The following is a 22,324-nucleotide window of genomic DNA, read 5'->3' as shown; positions in this document are numbered from 1 at the left end:
TTGCAGAATTCAGCTACCTGAGAATCTCGATGGTCACTTAGGAAAGAAAAAAACACCTTTTCTTATTTTGTTCTAAATATCTGTCTTCCTTTTCTGTGCCACTAAAGGAGCTACAATGAGGCTATCATAAAGCCCAGTGCAAGTAAAATCATAAAAGCAAAAACAGCAATGGCATTGATGAATAGCAGATAAGTAGAGTCTCCAGCTGAAACAGAAAATCCAGTCAGAACATACCTTTATTAAGATTTATTTATTTATTTATTTATTTATCACCAGCACGTGTCAAAAATATGCAGAGGTATTGTTTCTTTACTTAAAACATGCTTATTTGTCTTCTAAACTCTTCATCTCAGAGTACCTTCCAATGGGGCAATGCTTGCCCTCAAGTTTATAATCTAAATTACACCATGTGGCAGGAAAAAGAAAACATGGAGAGGAAGTAAGATAAAAGCAAACTCAAATATCAAGTTGTGGATTTCTTATAATGATCAGTTGAGAGAACCTGTTTGGGGAAAAGAGAAGGCAAAAAAGCTGATCTTCAGCATTGAGCTAGAATACCCTTGTCCTTTGTCTGTTGCAGCTCGATGAAATGGTTGGTGTGAGATATGACGATTGAGGAAGGAGTATGGACTTTTTCAGACTTCTAGATACAAATTATAAGGAATAGAGCAACTGTCTTGGGGCAGGGCATATAACAGCCCAAATGTCAACAGTTTGTCTGTGGTGGATGAACATGAAATTAGGTGAACTGATTGTAGGAAATTTCATGTGGGAGGAGGATATGTGAGGCAGGAGACAAATTAGGAATTAGAAATCTTACTCTGTCAGTGCTGTTTTGTAATCTTGAAAAGCATTTGTAATTCTTAGTGTTTCCAGGCATTTCTCAGAAGTAACCTGTAATGTCATCACTGTGAACATTATTATAACGAGCATGAAGTATATAGGACTTAATAGGTTTAGACAACACTTGATGAGATCAGAAGTCATGATTCTCTGCCCTCTCCTTAACTAGAAGATACAAAATAGATTATGCAAAAGTAATCCCTGTAAATAGCTTAATATGTTGGTATTAAGCTCTTTTTATTTCCCAGTACAGTGCAAAAGCCATCACAAAACAGCTTATCTAATAAATCATAAATATTATGGGAAAAAAACATTAAACTGCATTTAATTAGACTAGAAACATAGAGTTGGAGGGACCATTAATACCGAGTCCTACTACTCCTTAGTGAATCCAAATTAAAGCATCCGCAGGAGATGGTTGTGCAACCTCTGTCTTATCACATTCAACGAGGGGAGCTCATCACTACTCTAAGAAACTGGATCTATTATTTATCAGCTTTTAATCAAGATTTTTTTCTTGATACTCAAGTTCTTTTTGGAATTTAAGACTCTTGTTTTGTGCTTTGAGATTATTAAAAACATAATGTGATTCTCCTTCAAGTATTCATCTTTCAATCTAATTTTCTCAAAGACAATCTTCCCTCAGTCTCTCTCCTTGCAGGCCTTCATTTCCACTCACTGATCATCCTTTTTCCCATTCCTTTAACCTGTCTGAATTTTTCTTGAAGAGTAGTGTCCAGAACTTGCCACAGTAGCCAAGATGGGTTTTGACCAACATAAACTAGGAAAAACTATTGCTTCTGTGATTTGGGGGCTATACTTTACATACATATTCAATAATTTAGTGACCAGATTGCAACCAGTTTGTCCATGAATGTGTGTTTTAGTGCTATACATACTTTGGGTTATAATGAGTACTGCAAATCATTTGGTTGCTCAAGTTGATGCTCTTAGGCTGAGGTTCCTGTGCCTGTAAGACCACATTATTTGATTATACTTATTCCTTGATCAAGATGCCTGACAATAGTATTATATTGATCAGTAGTATTCCTTGATCAAGCAGGCTGAGGACTTTTCTGCAGAAGTGCAGGTTTTGGTATTTGGCACATTTGCAGAGAATTAGCATCAGATCTAGGCCACTGGCTATCCTGGTGGAAGATAATATGGATTGCACATCCACCAGTATGTGAACAGTAGTCTCAAAAGCCTGGAGGGCAATAGGTTGCCTAACCCTGCTCTCAAATAATTATCTTGCCCTCTGGACTTATGTGTGCTTGCATAGGCTGGATTTTAAAAATGGAAGGGATATATTTAATTAGCATTCCCTGATACAGTGCTCTTCTACTAGCCATATGCAGCCTAGGGACATTTTGCGAGCACAAGACAGAGGAGAAGGCAGCATGTGGTGTTCAAGAGAACATAAAATCTCTGAATTACTCTCATAAAAGAGGGGGCGCATGGCATTTTAAGAAGAAACTATAAATCCATATGTTGCCATTGCTTAGGCTTTTTGAAAGCCGCTGTTGGCTACAAAACGTGTCATTTAAAGGTCTCTCTGAATGTTGGAACTCCTTTTTCACTGAGTGTTTCTTTGGTTTGTAACAGATTGCGAGGAAACGGCACAAAGTCATTGGTGGCTTCAAGAGTCCGCATGGCCACACCAGGCCCCCAGCCTGTCTCAAGCACATCGTCCTCATGCCTCTGTCTCAGATCAAGAAGGTACTAGACATCCGAGAGACGGAAGGTTAGAACTTTTTCAATGAAATGGGGGTGGGTAGGCTTTGAACCCCAACCTGGTGTCTCCAGAGAGCTCCTCCTAGAATGCTCAGGTTGCGGAAAATTGAACCAATACATGGAATGATTGCTTCAAATGCTGAAGGGCTTGGGCATGGCTGAGCAGTGAGATCTTTTCCAAAGAGGTTTACTTGGCAGTCAGAGAACTCTAAATAACCCTTAAAAGGAGCAGTAAGAGAAGACAGTCAAATGTCAGCTTTGAACTTGTATTTGTAGAAAACCATTCTCAAAGCTTTTAAAGCACACAGCTCTTGCCTTTTTTTCCCCCTATGTGCTTTGTTCAATGCTTCTCTAAAAATAAAGCCTCTCATGTGGGTGTATTAACCTTTAAGAACAAAGGTTTATATGACTGGCACTTTAATCTTAAGCAGCAGTTAAGCCCACATTCCTGAAATCTTTTAGTAGGCAGATGCAGCTTTCCCCCCCCAGATTATGGCATTTACATGGCTGTAAGCCTCACTGAAATCAATGTGACTTTGCTGTGTAGACCACACTGTGGCATTAATTTCCCTTGTTTATATCAGCGTTCGTTGCAGCAACGTTCTATACCTTAGAAAGATGACTTTTCTATAATTTGAGGAAAAGTTGCCATGAACTGGCTTCCAACAGGCCTCTCTCAGTGCATACTTGCAAAATAACTCAAGCTTTAAGACATGAGTTGCGAGTTTCTATGCATTTTTTTCTCTTGGTACATTATTCCTCTTCCGGGGTTTGGTGTGGCAATGTGCTATGGGCTGTCCTGAGTGAAAATGAATCAAAGTGCTTGGGAAAATTAATTAAAGCCAGGTTTTCAAAGTTGAGTTTGATGACTTTGGGGTTATTTGAAGTTGGGTTGGCTTGGTTGTCAGAAAGAAGAGTCAACACAAGGTTGGTGAGGAGGGAAAAAACTTTGCATATGCCACCTGAATTTTAGGAACAGTAGAGCAAACTAAAAATGTAATAAGGAAGGAAGAGAACAGTTAAATAGCAGTAGAAGGGTCCTGCCCCTTAGCTGATAACTGATCTAACTTCAGCTCCTAGAAAGAGTGAGGGATAGATTTTATATGAGTATGAAGCAAAAGAAAGTATCCTGAAGTACAGTGAGTGGCAGGCAGCATCATTTTACTAGTTACTTTTCTATATCTGAAGCTTTAATAGTTTAAAATTCAAGCCAGGATTGTGGAAAGTGGGCTTTTCTGAAAAGTCATATGTTACTATAATCTGACAGTTGGGAAGAGAGTAGATGTTCTCAAGGGTTTGACCTCTGTCTCTGAAGACATGTCAAATGCAGCTACTTTGAATTCTCTGCAGTGATTCTTTGTCGTGGCTGAGTGTGTAGATATTTAGCTTTTACATCTTTATTCCACTTGCATGGCTTTGTCCCTTGGGATTGTGTACCTTGTCTCAGCCACTGCAGGTTTAGAGTGGCTCCATAAAACATAGTGCAGCATTATTACAGCTTAATTAGCTTTAGTCTTTTAGTTTTCCATGGCTAGAGAAACTAACCACTACAGGCTCTGGGGTTGGGAAATTCTCATAGGAATGGATTCTTTTAATAGCATTTCTTTTGGTCTTTGAAGCCCAGTGAATTAAATTCTCTGGTGGCACAGTTCTGATGTACTGGGTAACATTTTTAAGCTTCCAGTAAGCCATGAAAATGAGAGCTAATATGGGGAAAGGAAGTTCAGCTAGAGATAAGTATACAAAGAGCCAATTACATATTGTTATAGTTTGCTTGTTAATGTTCAGGACTATAAACGTTAGTTCTTACCTTGACTTAATGTTAGATCTCATAATATTCTCTAGTCCATGCTTTCCTTCTTTAATTGTTTGAGATTTAAAAAAAAATTTTTTTTTTTCTTTACAGACTGCCGCAAAGCATTTGCACTGGTTGTGCGGCCACCGACGGAGCAAAGCAATCTTTTGTTCACTTTCCAAATAACAACTGAGGAACCTCTCAAGGAGGACTGGCTGAAGATGCTGTGTCGGCATGTAGCGAACACCATATGTAAAGCAGATGCTGTAAGCACTTGAGATCAGAGTTGATACTGAGTACATACTGTAGAATGAGTTAATAGGACAGGTGACCTCTAAACTTTAGGGCTGGGAGTCACATTCGGGATTTCCAAAGCATCTGTGGGTATGCTCACAAAAGAGCTGCTTCCCACCATGTAATTTTCTAGAAGTGCTCAGGGGGTCCATGTGAAGCCCAGAGGGATTGGTGGGATTTATTTATTTATTAAGCTTCATTTGTATGCCACCTACTCCTTGCAACTCTAGGTGGCTAAAACCTAATTTTAAAAGAAGATTAGCAAATAAAATAATACTATTCCTAAAAAGACTATTGCCAGCCTTGGGAGATCTTCCTACTTGAATACCCTGTGAAACAAAAAAGTCTTAACCATTTTTCTGAAGGTCATAAGGGACACATTTGATCTCAGAAAGCATGATATTCCAGGAGGGGGCTGGAATATCCTGAGAATCTGGTTCTCCGAGTGCCCCTACCCCTTCCCCTCCTAGCACTTGAAGCATCTTTCTGCTAGACCATGTAGGGTAGACAGATTCTACCTGGAGAGATGGTCCTAAAGTTAGGGCTGTGCAATGTTTTGGATTTGATTAAGAAAAGGTATTTCAGAGTGGAAACCAATGTAGCACCTGTCTGTGACTCATTGAAGTAGTCACCTCTTTTTCTGGGATCACATGACTGCTGAGGAGAGACTTTCCTTGCAGCCCCAGGAATAAATGTGACTGCTTTAATGAGTCACTGTGATGGAATGGAATTATGAAGGCCAAGCTCAGGGAGATAAACATTTTCTTAGCTCACCAGAACCGTGTGGGAGGAGCGAGAGGATGAGACTGGCACCTCCCTGAGGAATTCACACTGTTGTGGCTGGAGGACTTTGGGAACTGGGGTTTTAGTCTGGGAAGATTCTTGCTAAAGGTTGTAGCTAATAAACATAGCTGGACTGAATTGGCATTGTCCCTTGGAGTTCCTTGGGCTAGTCCTGACAGTTACAGAACAGTGCTGCATTCACACTCCTGCTGGTTCCAAATCATCTCTTCTGAATCAGATGCGAAACATTGCATAGCCTTCAATCGAAATACAAATTATGTTTGAAGCTGGCGTTTTGCTTTCCAGCATCTTACTGTCTACTTTTTTTAAAATTGAAAATCTTAAATCAGTTGCGGTAGGACCCTGATAGGCATCAAGGAATATGCTGCTGGGCACATAGTTGTCTCCAGTCATCATGTTGAGGATCGCTGTATAGGAGATCTGTGTATGACAACTGAACTTATTGTCACCATAATCTAGGTATGTTAGCAGAGTTCCAACCAGTCCATTGGCAAATCCCAATGTTCTGTCATGCTTTGAACAGTCGTGGGATAACACCTGCAGATCAGAAAATACTCTATGAACCAAAAACCAGCTTACTATGGATACGTTATTCCCAAGTGGTACAGTAATGCCTTTTAGATAGTCTATTGGCAGATATTGATTTTAGAAATACAAAACCTGAATGCTGCAAATTGAATAGCATGGGAATATCCCCACTTATGGGCCTGTTTGATATGCCAGCCTTTGTGGTATGAGGTAAATTTTTGGCCCAGCAAGGTTTCCTTTTCAGGAAGCTTTTGCACCATAATTGTTCACTCTCTTACAAGACTCTTCTTGGGAAAACTGTCTGCTTCCGTTATTTTTAACAGCTGTTTGTTTCTTCTTTTTATGTAATTATTCTGATATTTTTAGTATTTTAGAAATTGTTTTTTTAGCTGCCACGATTTTGACTTTGTCCAAATGCAGGTATAAATATATTGAATAAAATTAGCAGAGGTGCCCACTTGAATTGTGAGGTGCCCACTTGATTGATTGCATTCTCCGAGTCAAAGGCAAATAATGTCTCTTCTGGAAATAGTGAATCAGGCATTTAAGTACTATATCATGGTATACATGTGCACACACACACATATACACATACGCATACCTACCTACATACTGTATATAATTTAGAATACTTGCTTCTTTGGGCTCTCTTTTGTCCACAGAATATGGGTTGAACAAACTCTGTTAGCAACGGTATATCTCGGGCTGCGGTGCATGTCAGAGATGTATGCTCTGTTGAGCTCTGTGGACTTTTTTGAGCACATATGAAAAGATAAACTCTTTTAGATGTTGTGATAAACAATATGTAGGTGTCAAGGAATCCATCTCCAGGTTCAAGACGAACCTGGTGTCAAGTTGAATTACAAATAGGCTCTAGATATATTTACTACTTCATCACTGCAAGTCACACCTGTCCTTTCTGCTCTGGTGATGCATGGCTTGTCTCCTCTTTTTTAGCATGAGGGAATCTTGATTTCTTGACTATGTGTGGCTTGCATCCTTTCTTCTAGGAAAAAAACCCCCTTTGTTTTGTCAATTTACTTGTATACCATTCCCACATGGTGGCAGCAGAGCCTTAAAACCTGTCCCCCCCCCCCCCATTTGCCAAAGAAACAGTAGAAAGCTCTGAGGAAGTGCCTATACAGCAGTCAATACAGGAATAGTGTGCCAGATGCAATGTATATATTTCTGTACTAGGAGAAGTAGGCTTGTGAAATTTGGGAATTCAAGCAGTCCTGGGGTTTTGAATGTGGATTTGAAATTCAAGATGGCTTTTCTTCCCTTGAAGTTAATAGTTGGGGCTTTTTCCTGCCAGGAAAATCTTATTTATGCAACTGATCCTGATTCTATTGAAGTAAACACGAAAGATGTGGATAGTACATTGAGTAGAGCATCACGGGCCATAAAGAAAACATCCAAAAAGGTAAGAGGCTTAGCTTAAAAAGGACTTGCCTCCTTGAATTCTAAATTGAGGACACAATTCATTTCCCAGTAAAATGATATTTTTTATTTTATATATCATTTTAAATACTTCACTGCCTTATTTTAGCTTTCATACAAAAAACCCATCATCTTATTGCCGTAGTCTGATGTCAAAATCTAGGTTGCTTAAGAGAACTTTCGCCCCCAAAACACATATGCTCTGTAACATAAAAATCCTGTAAAACTTACAAAAAAAAAAACAGTTAAAATCATCCTTGGTAAGACTCACAAGGCCTGGCTTTTTGATCCCACTACAATAAAATACAGATCTTTAATATTTTCCAACTTAGTTTTAAAAATGAAAGAGGCACCTGTGCTTCTGAAGAAATTGTGAATCTGGCCCACTAACCAATGCCACTCTTAATTTACTTATTATAGGAACATGATGTCAAACATGGGAGGAATTGGTGCAAGATGAAAAAATAGCCTGCAGAATAATTGGAAAGTGTGGGTCAGAGAGGGGAAAGGTTGGAAAGATTGACAAGGAAGGAACAGCTTTGAACTGAATGGCCCTGCCTGAGAAATGTTCCCTTTTAGAGCTTTCCACCTGCAGTGGCTTTCTGTAGACACAGAAAGATCTGCTGCTATGGGGCTGTCCCTGCCAACTTTTTCAGCAGAGAAGCATTTCGTGCCAAATTCTTATTCCCTTATTTATTTTTTCCTGCTTTACTGGTGAAATGACTTCCAGGTAATGCTGTGTGATACAATGAATACCTGCTGACGTTTTGCTAGCCTTGCTAACGTCAAGACCTGCTCATTGTCTCACACAGCATTGCCTGGACATAATTTCACCAATCAGTGGGAGCTGTGAAAATCTACCTTCTCTATTTATTAGAGTTCTCTTGTCAATCACTCTGGGATTATAGACAGTCCTCTATTTACGAACAGGTTATGTTTCAAGAGGCTGTCTGTAGTCTGTTTTGTTTGAATGTCCAACTAAGTAAGAAGTAAAAAAAAAAAAGAGAGGAGGAGGCAGGAGGCAGGGCAGTGGTGTGGGCAGAGGAGCTCTGTCTTTTGCTGCCAGTGCAAGGAGCGATAGTCCGCGAACTGTGGAGAGTGCAGAAGGACAAGCCGGTGGGGCATGGCATGCTCTGTCGCCAGGTGAGACAGAAGAGGTGGCAGTGGCTCCCTCACAGCCGCCCCTTCACCCAGGGAGCCACCACTGCCTGTCCTGCCTTACCTAGTGATGGAGTGCACCGTGTAAATTAACCTTTTCTGGGAACTCTCCAACCTCGCAGAAGGTGGGAAAGGGTTAGTTTTTGGCACGCCAGAAACTAACCCTTTCCCGCCTTCTCCCGACTTCCTGGACCATACTGTTTGTAACTCAAAAGTTCATAAATAGGAGACTATAATAAAATAAAATAACTAATATTAATAAAGCTCACAGGGTGACTTTAATCCAGTCACTGTTGTTCAGCCCAGCCTACCTCAAGCTGGCTGTAGTAAGAGTGAAGTTGAAGGAGGCTCTGTTATATGCACCTGCCTTGAATTTACACAAGAAAAGTGAAATATAAATCGGTAAAAACAAATCAATATCATAAAGAACTAACCATTCCAGAAAACCATTTGAAAGTCTACGACAGTGCTGCATGTCTCTCTGCCTGGCAAACCAAAAGAAAAGGAAATTTGAAGTTGCAGTGTATACATATAACCTGAAATGAGATTACAGCATTCTATGAATCATAGTGTACTTAAAGCTCAGCACAACCTTCTTGGACTGAAATTTGGAACCAATTTTCCACTTTAAATATCTGGCACAACTTCCTTGTCTTACCTATAGCTTCCTCAATGTCATGTCAACATTCTGCAGGTTACACGAGCATTCTCTTTTTCCAAGACGCCAAAGAGAGCACTTCGAAGAGCTTTGATAGCCCACAGCAGCGTAGATGGAAAGAATTTCGCTGGTGAAAGCTGTTTAGGGGGCCGCCTTGCCAGTACTTCATCGTTAGCAGTAAGTGACATGGCTGGGAAATCTGGAATAATATGAAAGCCAAGGTGGAGGCTGATTCCTGTGTTGTACTTGTTTGAATAATGGACCTGCTTATATACATATTTTAATTTTCTGAACTCCTACCAGCTATTTGTTCAGTGTGACTGAAAGATATGCTCCCCAGTAGTAAAGAAATGTTTTGCCACAGTACCCAGAAATATGGATGCAGAATAGATATGTTGAGGGATTATTTAATAGATGGCAAATGAAAGGTTTTAAGAAAACAAGGCAGAAATGGTCTCAGAGTATCTGAAAAGGCTAAAAAAATCTGGGTAACTGGAAAGGCCCTCTAATATATGATAACATTGTTTGTGGGAATTTAGAAAGCTCTAAACATGACAACATCACTCAAACACTCATGTGAACACAGACAACGAGTCTTGCCCTCCAACATCACTGGTCTGTTCAGAAATGAGTTTACATGTGTGGATGCACAGATGAAGAACCAGTTACAGGAAAAGCAATTTGCTAAAAATACTCAAACTATTAACTTGAACCAAGAACTTGGGATGAAACCCTTCATTAATACAATTAAATATGAATTTGTGCTCTCTTTAGCGACAAATTAATGGCAGAAGCTTGTGATGGCTGGCTTCCCTGTTTCCCTTTCACGTAACCAGACCAAACTTTGGTTTTTGGCACATCAGGTCATAACAAAACCATGTTAAGGAAGTTCTCAGACCTCAGCAGTTTAGTTACTTCAGTGCTTCAAGGGCAACAGATTCTCTTTTGCTCTCTACCCATTTATCCTCAGTCTTGTCTTGAACAGATTTTAGTATGTGCAAGGAAGAAAGAGAACTTCTTTTACTAGTGGTCATTATTTCATCAGTGGACAGATGGAATTGGTTACAGTCTTCTGTGGCCTGTTTAGAGTACAGGTAGTCCTCGACTTACAACAGCAGTTGGGACTGGAATTTCTGTCACTATGCAATAACGATGGCAATCCCTGCAATCCCAGTTGTGTCGTCAACCAAATCTCACGGTCGTTAGGCGAGGCAACTTCCTGCCGGCTTCCCACAACCAAAGTCAGTGGGAAGCTGGCAAGAAGTTGCAAGTCCCAGGCTGGCAGGCAGGTAAGTGGCTGCTGCCAGGTGATGGAGGGAACAAGGGGGTGCGCAAGAGATGCAGGTCAGTGAGGGTGCAAGGGTGTGTGTGAGAGATGTGGCTCAGGTCAGTGAGGGTGCAAGGGGGTGCGCTAGAGGTGCAGCGCAGGTTGGGGAGGGGGTGCAGAGAAGTGTGGTGCAGGTTGGTGGGGGTGCGCAAGTGGCCAGCACAGTGCCAGTGTAGAGGGGATAGGGGAGGGTATGGGGATGGGGGAGACTTATCCCAGCGACTTGCAACCTTCCCCTGTCAGCTTTCCCATTGACTTTCTGGGGAAGCTGGCAAGAAAGGTTGCAAATAGCGATCATGTGATTGTGGGGCACTGCAACTGGTTGTAAGTGCGAACTGGTTGCCAAGCGCCCAGAGTGTAATCACATGACCATGGAAGTGCTGGGATGGCCAGAACTCTGAGGACTGGTGGTAACTTTGCAGCTCCGATGTAACTTTGAATGGTCACTGAACAAATGGTCATAGGTCGAGGACTACCTGTATTCCGAAATCTTTGTATAATATCTAAATTTTAGCATTGTTAATAGTAAGTCAGAGAAAGAAGGAAATACCTGTTTAAGATACATTCAAGGCCATTTTGGTTCATCAGCATCTACTCTACTTAGGCTCAGTGCGTGGGCTTTATAATTTGTATGGTTATCAAAGCTGAAGTAGATCTAAAGGTTAAGCCAGTTATATTTTTTAAGGGTCTCTTTGTAGAGAAGGAGCTGCCAAATGCTTGCTTTCTTTATCTTAATGCAATTACCAGTTTCTAGTGATAGCATGGCCTTATGCTGGAATGAGTTTTTTCCCCTCTGAAATATTTATATTACTGAAAACAGCGGAAAAGTTAGTTATATTGGAAAGAGAATCATGATCGGTAAACAGCAGATCTTGCTCTAACTGTCTTGAATATGTTGCACTGTTGGGTTGAAAAGAAATTCTTGGTATGCTGTTTTGATCTGAAGAGTAGTAAGGCTCTTATTATAGTTAAAATATATGTTAGTGAAAGAAAGTATGTAAAATCCTTAAATTTGGCTTGGATGCATTATGTAGATTAACTTTGTTTTCTTCCTCCTTCCTATATTGTTTTTAGATGATGCGTACTACTTCTACATACAGCTTAAATGGACCAATTAAACATTCCATTCACATACAGCGTTCCAACTCTATTGACGGGACTTCCCAAAATATTAGACCTCGACCTCTAATCCATACTTCCTATGATCTAGAAGGGCGAATGGCTTCCAGCTCTGAAAACTTAAATAGCTGCTCCCTGGCCAGTTCTTATCCAATCATCAGCAGTGATGAAGCGGGTGATGACCATAGAGCTGCTTAAAGTGAGCTCCATCACCACTTTGGGGGCACTTCTTGGAGACAAAGTAACTTGTGTAAAATATGGCACATAGTCTATCCAAGATCCTAGATTCTGGCTCTGTTTGGGTTCCCGGGCACCATCTTGACCCCTTTGATTTAACTATGTGCATCAGATAAGATATTGCTCAATTCTGGTTTTTTTCTCATGCTTTATGATAGTTTCAAAATGTTGTTGGATTAAACCCTGTTGTTGTTTTTTTAAATTCCTAAACTTTCCTGAGCAAAAACAGTTTGGACATCATTACAGAGCCCATCCTTCCATGATTTAATATCTATATATTCTCTTGCGGTTGATCTGTAGCAGAACCACCAAGAGATATTAATAGTCCCAGTGATGCAAACTAGCCTAGCATGAGATACATAGTGGCCAACGTTTCTTTTCCTCTCTTGGTTAGGGCAATTTCAGTACATTTGTCTGGTGCAGGCCGCCACAAGGTTTAAATGATCTTTAAAACTGTTGGCAAATTTAGTTAATTAATTATGCAGGCATATAAGCTGCTTCTGTCACAACTGACTTGAGTGGCATACACCCCATCTGCAACAAAAATGAAACTAACACTAATAAAACAGCACCTATAATCCTTAATCCTATTATGCCAAATAAATGCTTTCCAATACAGACCATCACAGATTTGGAGGGGGGAGGGCCATATCCACTTCAGTCCCAAAGGTTTCCCGCAACAACCAGGTCTTAATGGCCTTCCTATATTCCAAAAGCATTGGAGTTGCTCTAATCCTAGGTAGGAAGAAGAGCAGTGACAGAGAAAGCCTGCTTTCAAGGGCCCTGAGGGTAATTCACTATAGGAAGAAGGACCCAAAGGAAGCCCTCCTTCCCCAATCTTATAGAGAACAGGCATTCCCAAAATATCCAGGCCCTAAATCATATAGGGATTTAAAGGTGACAGCCAGCCCATGGAACCACACCTGGAAGCCCACTGACAGGCAGTGCAGCTCTCCAAGTAGTGATGTTGCATATTATGGGCAAAATGAGTGCCCATAATTACTCAAACCACAGTATCCCCTGGAGGTTTAAGTGGCCGCTATCATACTTTAAACAGGCCTTGAAGACCTGATTCTTTCCACAAGTGCTTGGTAAAGAAGTATGGGCCTTTGTGGGAATTCTATTAATGAGTCAGTGTATTCCCAGGTTATTGCCTTCTTTGTTTTTATTTTATTTTATAGGGTATGTTTTTTTTTAACTTATACCCTGCCCAGAGCTACTATGAGTTAGGTGGCATATAAATTAGATTTACATATAATTTTATAAATAAACTCTGTACCAGCTATAGCTTCCAGGTGGTCTTCAAGAACAGTCCCATGTAAAACACATTTAAGGAATCCAACCAAGAAATGACCAAGGTATGAGTGACCATGTGCAGCACCTCCTGGTCCAGGAACTGCCATAAATGGTACACACAGTGGTTGTGCAGAGGCCCTCTCAGCCTTCTTCCCCCTGCTCTTCAGAACTATGAGTCCAAGAGGACCGCCTGTTCTGAATGATGGAGTGCCATTTTGCCCTAAGGAGATAACTTTGTTAGAAATAAGCAAGCCAGCCATTTTTTAAAGGTTGGAAATGTTAGTAGGGTGAAACTGCTGTTAAAGAAAATCAAATAACAAATGAGTTCTTACTGTTTTCCTCTCTTTTGAGGATTGGTTACATCAGCCACGAACCTTGCAGGTCAGAAAGTTCATGGGAAGCTCTGATTTAAAATAAATGCTATGTACACACATCTGTGTCAGTAGTGTTGCTGAAGGCATTTGGGATTGCTTTTAGTGATTAAAGAGAGGGTTAGAAATTGTATTATAAGAGGGTAGAAATGTATTATCTATACATAAGATAATATATAGGAAATTTGGAAGATTTAATTTTTTAGAATAAAAACAAGAAAGATCTGTCATTCTGTTTCCCAAAATAGCCTTGATTACCCCCTCCCACCCACTCATTTTGAAAGGTACTTTATTGACCTTTTTTTTCTACAAGAGATTATAGTCTTAATACTTTTTTTTTTTAAACAATATAGGGCATCCACTCTCCTTCCTTGATCAATCTGCCATCAGTATTTGAAAAGAGGAGCCATACCTTCAGTCGATCGACTACTCATTTGATATGAAGTGGCTGGAAAATGGAACTGCAGCTTAATGTGATGCTGACCAAAAGAAGTCCTAAGTGTTCAAGCAACCATATGCTGACATAAATGGTGGTACTTAGCACTTAGTGGCAATTAGTTAACTTTTAGATAACACTAAGTTAAACCACCAAGAAGGAATGGACCTTGTTACAGATAACAACATATTAGTTTGCACAGATTGCTTTACATATATAATGGAGATATTTTGCTCAGTGTAAACCATTCATTAAAATGAATAGCATTTTTAATAGCCTTTGTGGATTGAATGTTGTCAAGTAACTGCTGCATGGACAAATATCTAAAGTAAAATATTTGCTTCACATTTAAAATATAGATAATAGACTTCCTTTAATAGGCTATTGAAAAGATAATGGTTTTTTGAAGCCTAAATATATTTCAGCATGACAGTGCGGTGATGGTGATGGGTTCCTGGCAAGCTATATATCTGCCAGTGATCTAAAGTTTAGCTGCTTTTTTTTTTTTTTTAAAGTTTTGTTCAACAATTTGGAAAACTGAAGAGGAAGCCCCTGGAAAAATAATTGTAGATAATTGTATTGACCAGTTGTTTTTTTAAGCTTTGTGAATCACTTCCTTTATATACCTTTTTCATGCACATATTTCAGAACGGAGATGAAAATGTAGATCTGAGTTTAATATCTACAGCTGCTATTTTTTATTCGTAGGCTTTCATATACATTGATTTGAAACATTAACCCTTTGATTTTTTTCCCCCTGTACTTCTGGTAATTTCTTTGGAACATAAAAAGTAATGAAGTTCCCAGAATGTATTCCTCCACTCATTCTGGGAATTAAATTTCTGCACATAACCAAACTTTCTCTTACTGCCTTTATTTGCAAGTGCTATCGGATGGGATTCCTTACTCTCCATCCTCTTAATGGCAGATTGCTGCATACAAGTTAGTGTGACTTACAGTATACCTTTATCAGTTTTGTATCTTTTAAAATGCTGTGCTGGCAGAAACTTTTGTAAATAAACCAAACTCTGTAATTTTGGATGTATAATCCCACTGATTGTATGCCTTGTCCTAACTTCTGTAATAACTGTTCTGTGTTTCAGCACCATGAACAGCGTAGCCTAGTGTGTTGCTTTTAAAGGTTTCTTAGAGGGAAAACAATTTTCCAAACTCATCTATTCTTATCTACTTTTTTTTGTATTAGTTGCCTAGATACTATGAACATTGTTGGCTTGGTTGGTGGCTACATAAGCTTGAATATTACTGAGACTTTATCATTGATTTCACTACTGTTTTGCAGTTGAAGTATCCCTTTTACACAAGAGTTGGGGGGCAGGTTAGTTGATAAGAAGCCAGACAACAACACTGTTGGTTGGGGAAAGGTTCCAAAATCCTTCCTAGCATTGTGGCTCCTCATCCAATCATTGCTGTGATTGTAAAATACCATAGGCAAGCTGGGTCATAATTCAAAATGTGGCCTGGTAAACCCAGCAAAGCTTCTTTGAACAATAGGTATCCAAGATAAAGCTTGTTAATTGGCCAGTTTTATACCATGAAGTGTTGCCAAGCAGGAGAGTATTGCATCCAATCTGTGTTTTGGCTCTGCAAAGAAGTACAGAAGGCTAACTCAGATCAGTATGTGGAGCTTCATATTCTAACAATAGATTAACTGGGACTGGGAGCAAGAAAAGAAATGTGACATAATGGTAGACAGCAAGAGGTGGCTAAGATATGATGGCAATTTGTCTCAAGATGAGCAATCTGTTTTTTATTTAAAGCTGCAGTAATTTGCCCTCCTACAGTCTGGCAGTGTAACAATTTCAGTATCAAATTTTTCACCTTTTTAGGGTCAAGAGCCCTTCTGATGAGAAGGGTGAGAATGTGGATGGAATGAATCACTGCTTTAAAGATAAATTTCTTTCTCTTTTTTAGTGCTGTACTCAAATGTTCCAGTCAGTTCTATTTAAAGTGCCTGGTTCTGTTGGAAGAGGCTTTTTTCTTCCTGCAAGCTATTAAGGCATTGATGGACCGACCTCATGCTTCCGAGGATCGTTAGACTAGACTACAGTTCCCCAAATTTCCTGGGCATTAGAATATTTTCATGGGAACAGAGATGGCTCTTTTAGCGCATAGCAGTATAGATCCTTTTAAGTTCGTTTGCTTTTTTTAAAAAGCACTTTTAAATACTGAAATCAAAAATAGAAACGAATCTGACTGAAATGGTTGGCTTCTAAGCATGTAAGCATGCACATTCTGATACCCTCTTGTGACTTTCTAAGGCTCAAGATGACCTATTGATGCAATACTATGTTTTGTCAATAGGCTCCCTTTTTCTCTTGCAGAGATACAGATACGTAATCGAAAACAGCATAACTGTCCAGCCTAAACTGATTCCTTAAGTGCTTGTAATACTGTAAGAACTTCACATTTGATTCCCCCAGTCTTGAGTCAGTCTGATGATTATCACTGAGGCCTTATATTAAGCTCAGGTCTTTTTATTGCATGTTAAATTTTCAGGATCTAAAGGGCTACCTCCATTTTGAAATGGAAAGTTTTTGGTTCTCTCCATATAGAAAACTGACCAGACCAGAGGGATGACTGTTGCCCCCCGCTTTTTTTTTTTTTAAAAAAGGCCAGTTACTTCATTACTAAGGTTGAAGGCTGAATTTGGATGTCATGTCATAGAAAGCCAAAACCGGAAAATATTGTAGATGGATTTTCAACCATTATTGGCTACCTTTTGCAAGTATTTTTCTATTGGCTACAGTGACAAATTAATATACGAGAGGCATCTTTCTATGAGAACAATGATGCTCAGTAAACATATGTGCAGATCATATATGCAATTGGCGCCCCATCTTGTGCAGCCCCCACCAAAGTTGCAAAGGCCATGAAGGTTTTGATTCCCTTGCATATGCTATCAGTTCCATGATCAGAGTCATGAATATGCTTCCATTCTGCAAGGGGAGTGGGAAGCAGAAGTATTCAGCTTCATTTTAAGAAAATTAGTTTCTACCTTCTACCTCAGGTTAAAAGATGCAATCAATGCTTAGAAGCCAGCGTGGAGGCTAAATAAGATTTTAATGCCTTTGTCCGTTCCTGACTAAACTAGTCAAATCAGAATAAAATATGCTAAATCATATATGGAAAAATGGAATAAAATGTGCAATATTAAAGAGATCATGCCGGTTGCCTAAATGATGTAATTTGTGCAGCTCGACAAACTTAACTTATTTTGGTGCAGATTTTGGATTGCTATTGTGTAGAACTTGTATGACTTGTTTAAAGTAGATGGCATAACAGTGATTCAGATGTTACTCTCCTTTGGTACAAATGGAACAGTCTTTTTGGCCATTTGATGCCCAAACTGTTATGTTACCTTGCATTTATAGTATCTTATATGAAAGGTGAGGAGCAGCAACTCACTGCAAGAGAGTACTACTTTCCCCCTTGACAAGCTACACAGTATTCACATCTCCCCAGAAGCACAGAAGGATGAATGGTATGTATCATGTCTTCTGATATTTTCCAGTCATATACTGTACGGAGTGGCTTTCAGCGCAAAATCTTTGCCCAAGGCAATGAGGAATTCCAGGAATATAATTAAAAATGAACTATTGCAAGTTCACGGTTATAGTTAGCATACCCCTTGCTCAAGTACAATTACACCAAGTAAAAAATACTTTAAAGATTTTGGAAATAAAGATTGAATACAAGAGTATACTCAGATTCCAGATTATTGCGTGCATGTTTGCTTTCTAACAGTATCTGTCAGGTTGCTTTCATAAAACAATAATTCTGGAAACCTGCTTCTTATTTTTGTCTTCTGTTTAGTGGACATTACATTCAGCTATCATTAGTAGATAAGACTTTTGTTTGTTTGTTTTTTGTGCCTTTGAGTCAGTGTTGACTCCTGGTGACTGCCTGGAGAAGTCCTGCAGTTTTCTTGGCAAGATTTTGGAAGTGGTTTGCCCTGGCCTTCTTCCTAGAGCTGAGAGAAGGACTGGCCCAAGGTCACCCAGTTGGCTTCATACCTAAGGTGGGACTAGAACTCACGGTCTCCTGGTTTCTAGCCTGGTGCCTTAACTACTGCACTGGCTCTCCAGACTATTGGTTACAAAGAATACAGCTGAAATAATTGAGCTGAATCAATGATGTGGAATACTATCCTGTCATCAGTTTCTTAGATAACCTCAAATTCTAAGCCAGAGTAGTTATCCTATTAGGGCTTTATTTGGATTTTTATGGGATGGATAAACATCTACTTCTTTCCTATTTGGGAATTATAGGGAGAAAATACATGTTGAGGTCAGTTGAAGAGAAAACTCATGAGTGCCACAGCTCCCTCTCTCCTCAGCTGTTTTTACAGCAAGGTTCATCCTGGTTTGTTTGTCTTCTCAGTCAAGACAACAAACCCAATGTACTCAGTCTCCAAATAGTTTATTTGTAAGGGTCTGTAGAGACTGGTCAGTCACACAAGGACGCATTAGCAACACTCCCAAGGTGAAAGACCCCCTCCCACCGCCAAATACAGGCTATATGTATGTTATAAGAACAGAGACTCAAATTACAAGCAGGTTACAAGTTAGGTGTCAAGCAACTCTGTACTTGGATACAGATGAAGTCATGGTAAGATAAGGATGTGTATTAGAAATATATACACTAAGCAATTTCTTATCTCTGCTTTACTATGTGTATGTACCAAGTGGACAAACTTCTTTATTTTCCTACAGGTCTCTGCCTGATGTAAAACAAAACAAACTACATGAAATATGACACTGCATATCCCATGTGATGTTTAGGAAAGTCTTACCTTTCCCACTCAGAGACTCTTAGTTCTCTGTCACAAGTATGGCATTTGTGTTTCCTATAAAAATCTCTACCTAACTCTATTTCTTAACCTACAGTATTTAATCTATTTTCCCCGAGTTTCCTTTACCTCCTAAAGGTTAGTACTAATTGAATTAAAGGGAAACTATGCTAAACAGGATTAGACCTCAGGCTCAGTTTTGGACCATAAGCATTTGCAAAATTTCTCCAGGATTGCAACAGTGCAGTTGAGCAAAAGTAATTGCAATTTTTTAAATCAAACAGCATAATTATGCTAAAATGTATATTGTTGTGCCCTCCTGTTTAAGTCGTCTCCTCCTCTGCAGTTTTAAGTCTGTAGTGAAGATATATCTCTACAGCAATGTTTCTCACCTTTGGCAACTTTAGGATATGTGGACTTTAACTCCCAGAATTCCCCCCTGGCTGGGGAATTCTAGGAGTTGAAGTCCACACATCTTAGAAATGCTAAGATTGAGAAACTCTGCTCTAAAGCCTCAAATAATCCAAATTGGGACTTGGATAGGCAAAGAAAGACCTCTTGATTTGTTACCTGTTTCCCACATTACATCCTTCGGCTTGCAATAGAGCAGAATGAAAGGAGGAGGAGAAATTGTTTTGGGGGTTACTGTTTTCTAAGTTGTGGTGAGTCACAATGTATATGTCTTGCTCGTTTTCCTCATTTGGAAAGCATAACATGCTCAACATTAACTTAGCTATAAACTCGACTGGAGTGATGCATAAATAATATAGCTGCAAGATCTCCATTTCAGAATGATAGTGTCCATTTGCCACTTAAAGGGTAGGGGGCATAAGAGGGTGTAATGCTAACTACCTCTTAGCTTTGGTATTCTTATAAATATACAAACTTTCTCTTTGCCTAAGAAAAATGATTGCAAGCACCTACATGCTTTCTGCTACTCTGATGATAAAGATAATATTTTGGTTACTTTTTCAGTGTCACAGCCTGGGGTGAATGTAAATGTAAGCATAATTGTTTTCCCTTAGTATTCTTTTTTCTCTCCTTTGTACTCCACCAGTTGGTATGGTAGACAGGTGATGGCTAACCAGTCAGGCTTCTAATTAAAAAGTAACAGTGGTTTCACACTTTCAGCTTGGTTCTTGCATCAGAAGCATCTGCTAGATGAATAAATAACACTCTCAAAAGGTATTGGTCCCAATTTAATCATTTGAAAATTTTGCTATGAATTTGAGAGTTTGTAGTAACTATAGCCATCACTGATAGCTGATTAATAACCAACAAAGCTGCTGGATTAGACCAAAGGTCTCCAAGACAGAGTCCTTGTTTCCCAAAGTGGCCAATCAGCTAACCTCTCTAGAAAATCTGCAAGCAGAATATAAAAGCAGTATCTTGTTTCTACTCTTAGCTCCTAGTGTATTCCTTCCTTTGAGTCTCAAAATTATATATACCAGCCTTCCCCAACTTGATGCCCTTAATTCCCATAATTCTCAAGAAACACGTTGGCTCTTAATTAAGAAAATAGAAATCTTCTGTATTTGCCGAAGTTAAGGCTGGGAAAGGTTATACAAGGCCATTATTCATGGCCTGTTGTCATTTATGGCTTTCACTTCTGTGAGTTTGCCTAATCCCTTTTTACAACCACATGGCCTGGTTGTTTATAGAACAAGGCTCCCCAAGTTGATACTTTCAGTACACCAGAACCTCAACTCCCAGAATTACTAGCTAGGGGGTCTCTGAGAACCCTGGGAGTTGTAGGCCAAAAACATCTGGATAAATAAAGGCACTTGGGAACCAGCAAGTTTATCTACAAAATCTAACTTTCCCCAAGCTGAGAATAGCATTTTCCAAAGCCAGGCATAACATCTTACCATCTGCACTGCTGCAAGGCAGATACTCCAAAACCCCATTAACTGAGCGTACCTGCCCATGTGATCGAAACCATTTTACATGTATTACTACATTGTAAACTCTACAGGGATGTCAGGTCTGTTTATATCCTGCCCTGAATATGTAAATTTCCAGGAGGACCAGACTATTTCTGTGTGAAACATCTTCTGGAATATTTGAAACCGTTTATCACCTGTGCAGTAGCCAAATTTTGTGTTGCTGCAATGAAAATAAGGCATAACTGGTTACAGAAATAATCACTTCTGTTTTATTTATCACTTTAGATTTAACACATACTAGCTATCTTGTTTTTAGAGGATATATATTTTACTTCATAGTCTATAACATTTTAGATTTACACTTACCCAGGTGATTAATACACCATTATAGCAGTGTATGTCACATTTTTATGTGTCATTTTGTCATTGTTATGCCAGTATTTTATCTCATCTATTTGATTTTACTTTGGTGTTGTATTTTTAAAAATTTTTTGCTGGTTATTAACTGAATAAACTATTATATATATATTGTGTACTTATATTTCTTCTGATTTTTCCCACTAAGTTGCTTATATGGAAAAGCATATAACAGTGGCATTGGAAACTCACCAGTTGTTTCTCAAAATGGGTATAACACAGACCAGTGGGTCTGACACTGCTTCTGCTCTACCTAATTTAAAAAGTTACTGTGGTGAAACTTGTTACCTTGTTTGTTCAATCAGAGGTTAATTTTTTTACACTTATTTGGGGGTTAAAGGAACATATTTTAAAATCTTACTGCCACCTGCCCAAATGATAAACTTTATCTCAGAAGTACTATTTCTTATTTGTGTGTATGTGATGTTTATATTTTGTCTCTTATTTAATCAAAGGACCAGCTGATTATGAACAATTCAACATTATTTAGGATCTTTAACAATTGCACTGTATTGTTAAAAACAATGTAGAGATAATGTAGAATTTAAGTTGTTTTTCTTTCAAGAAGTACTTCAACAAAACTATGCCTCCAGAATGTTTAGTTGGTCACCAGGGTTACTCTCTCTTTCCATTTATAGATACTAGTTATTTTCTTTTTCCTTCCTTTTTTTAACTCTGTCCCATTGTCAACTACCTTTACCCTCTTATTCCCTTAGCCTTCAGGCTGCTTTCTATATCAGGAACTCACCAATACTATAGTGGCTGTCACTGGACGTGGTACAGCCCTAAGTTAACCCTGGCTGGTCAGGTTTCCTCTTACCTCACAGATGCCTGGAGATGCTCACATGGGTGCATTTCCATTGCCTCCTGAGGTCTGGATTCTGACAGCTTCTGGGCCATCTCTCCTGCAGCCTTTGTGGTCTTGGGTCCTGTTAGGAAGATAGTCATATGTCTGGTTGGGTAGGTGGGCTATGAACCATTCCAGTTGCATTAGTTCTTTGACTTAGAAAAACTTAACAAAGAAAATACATTTGGGAAACAATCAGAAATTACACCGAATGCCCTTCTTGGGGAAAGTAATAGGAACAAGAGGCAACAAGGCTTACTGTAACTAACAAAGTTAGCATTTAGTGCAGCTGCTGATTAAAACCAGCTTCCTATTTCTAGAATA

The 22,324-nt window shown here is 39.2% G+C and overlaps 1 protein-coding gene across 12 annotated transcripts in view; it reads left to right on the top strand.

Annotated features, from left to right (window-relative positions):
• ECT2 (epithelial cell transforming 2) overlaps positions 1 to 21,353 on the top strand; it is an 86,265-nt gene extending 64,912 nt beyond the window's left edge. For 8 of the 12 annotated variants that reach the window (XM_088132317.1, XM_088132318.1, XM_088132321.1 and 5 more), the window contains 6 exons: positions 2,449 to 2,587; positions 4,484 to 4,638; positions 7,314 to 7,421; positions 9,291 to 9,431; positions 11,656 to 11,899; positions 13,958 to 21,285. In XM_088132317.1, the coding sequence (XP_087988443.1) occupies positions 2,449 to 2,587; positions 4,484 to 4,638; positions 7,314 to 7,421; positions 9,291 to 9,431; positions 11,656 to 11,898 (786 nt within the window). In that variant the 3' untranslated portion in view covers position 11,899; positions 13,958 to 21,285. Of the gene's footprint in view, positions 1 to 2,448; positions 2,588 to 4,483; positions 4,639 to 7,313; positions 7,422 to 9,290; positions 9,432 to 11,655; positions 11,900 to 13,957 lie in introns of all 12 variants that reach the window. The other 4 variants (XR_015794455.1, XM_088132323.1, XM_088132325.1 and 1 more) reach the window with 4 other exon arrangements.
• The last annotated feature ends 971 nt before the right edge of the window (positions 21,354 to 22,324 follow it).

This window comes from Python bivittatus, unplaced genomic scaffold (genome assembly GCF_059951505.1).
Source record: "Python bivittatus isolate LINGU-HERP-01145 unplaced genomic scaffold, Pbiv_v1 ctg000980_np1212, whole genome shotgun sequence".
NCBI classification, from domain to species: domain Eukaryota; kingdom Metazoa; phylum Chordata; class Lepidosauria; order Squamata; family Pythonidae; genus Python; species Python bivittatus.
Note: the sequence above shows the minus strand (reverse complement) of the source record. Positions and strands in the feature narration are given on the sequence as shown.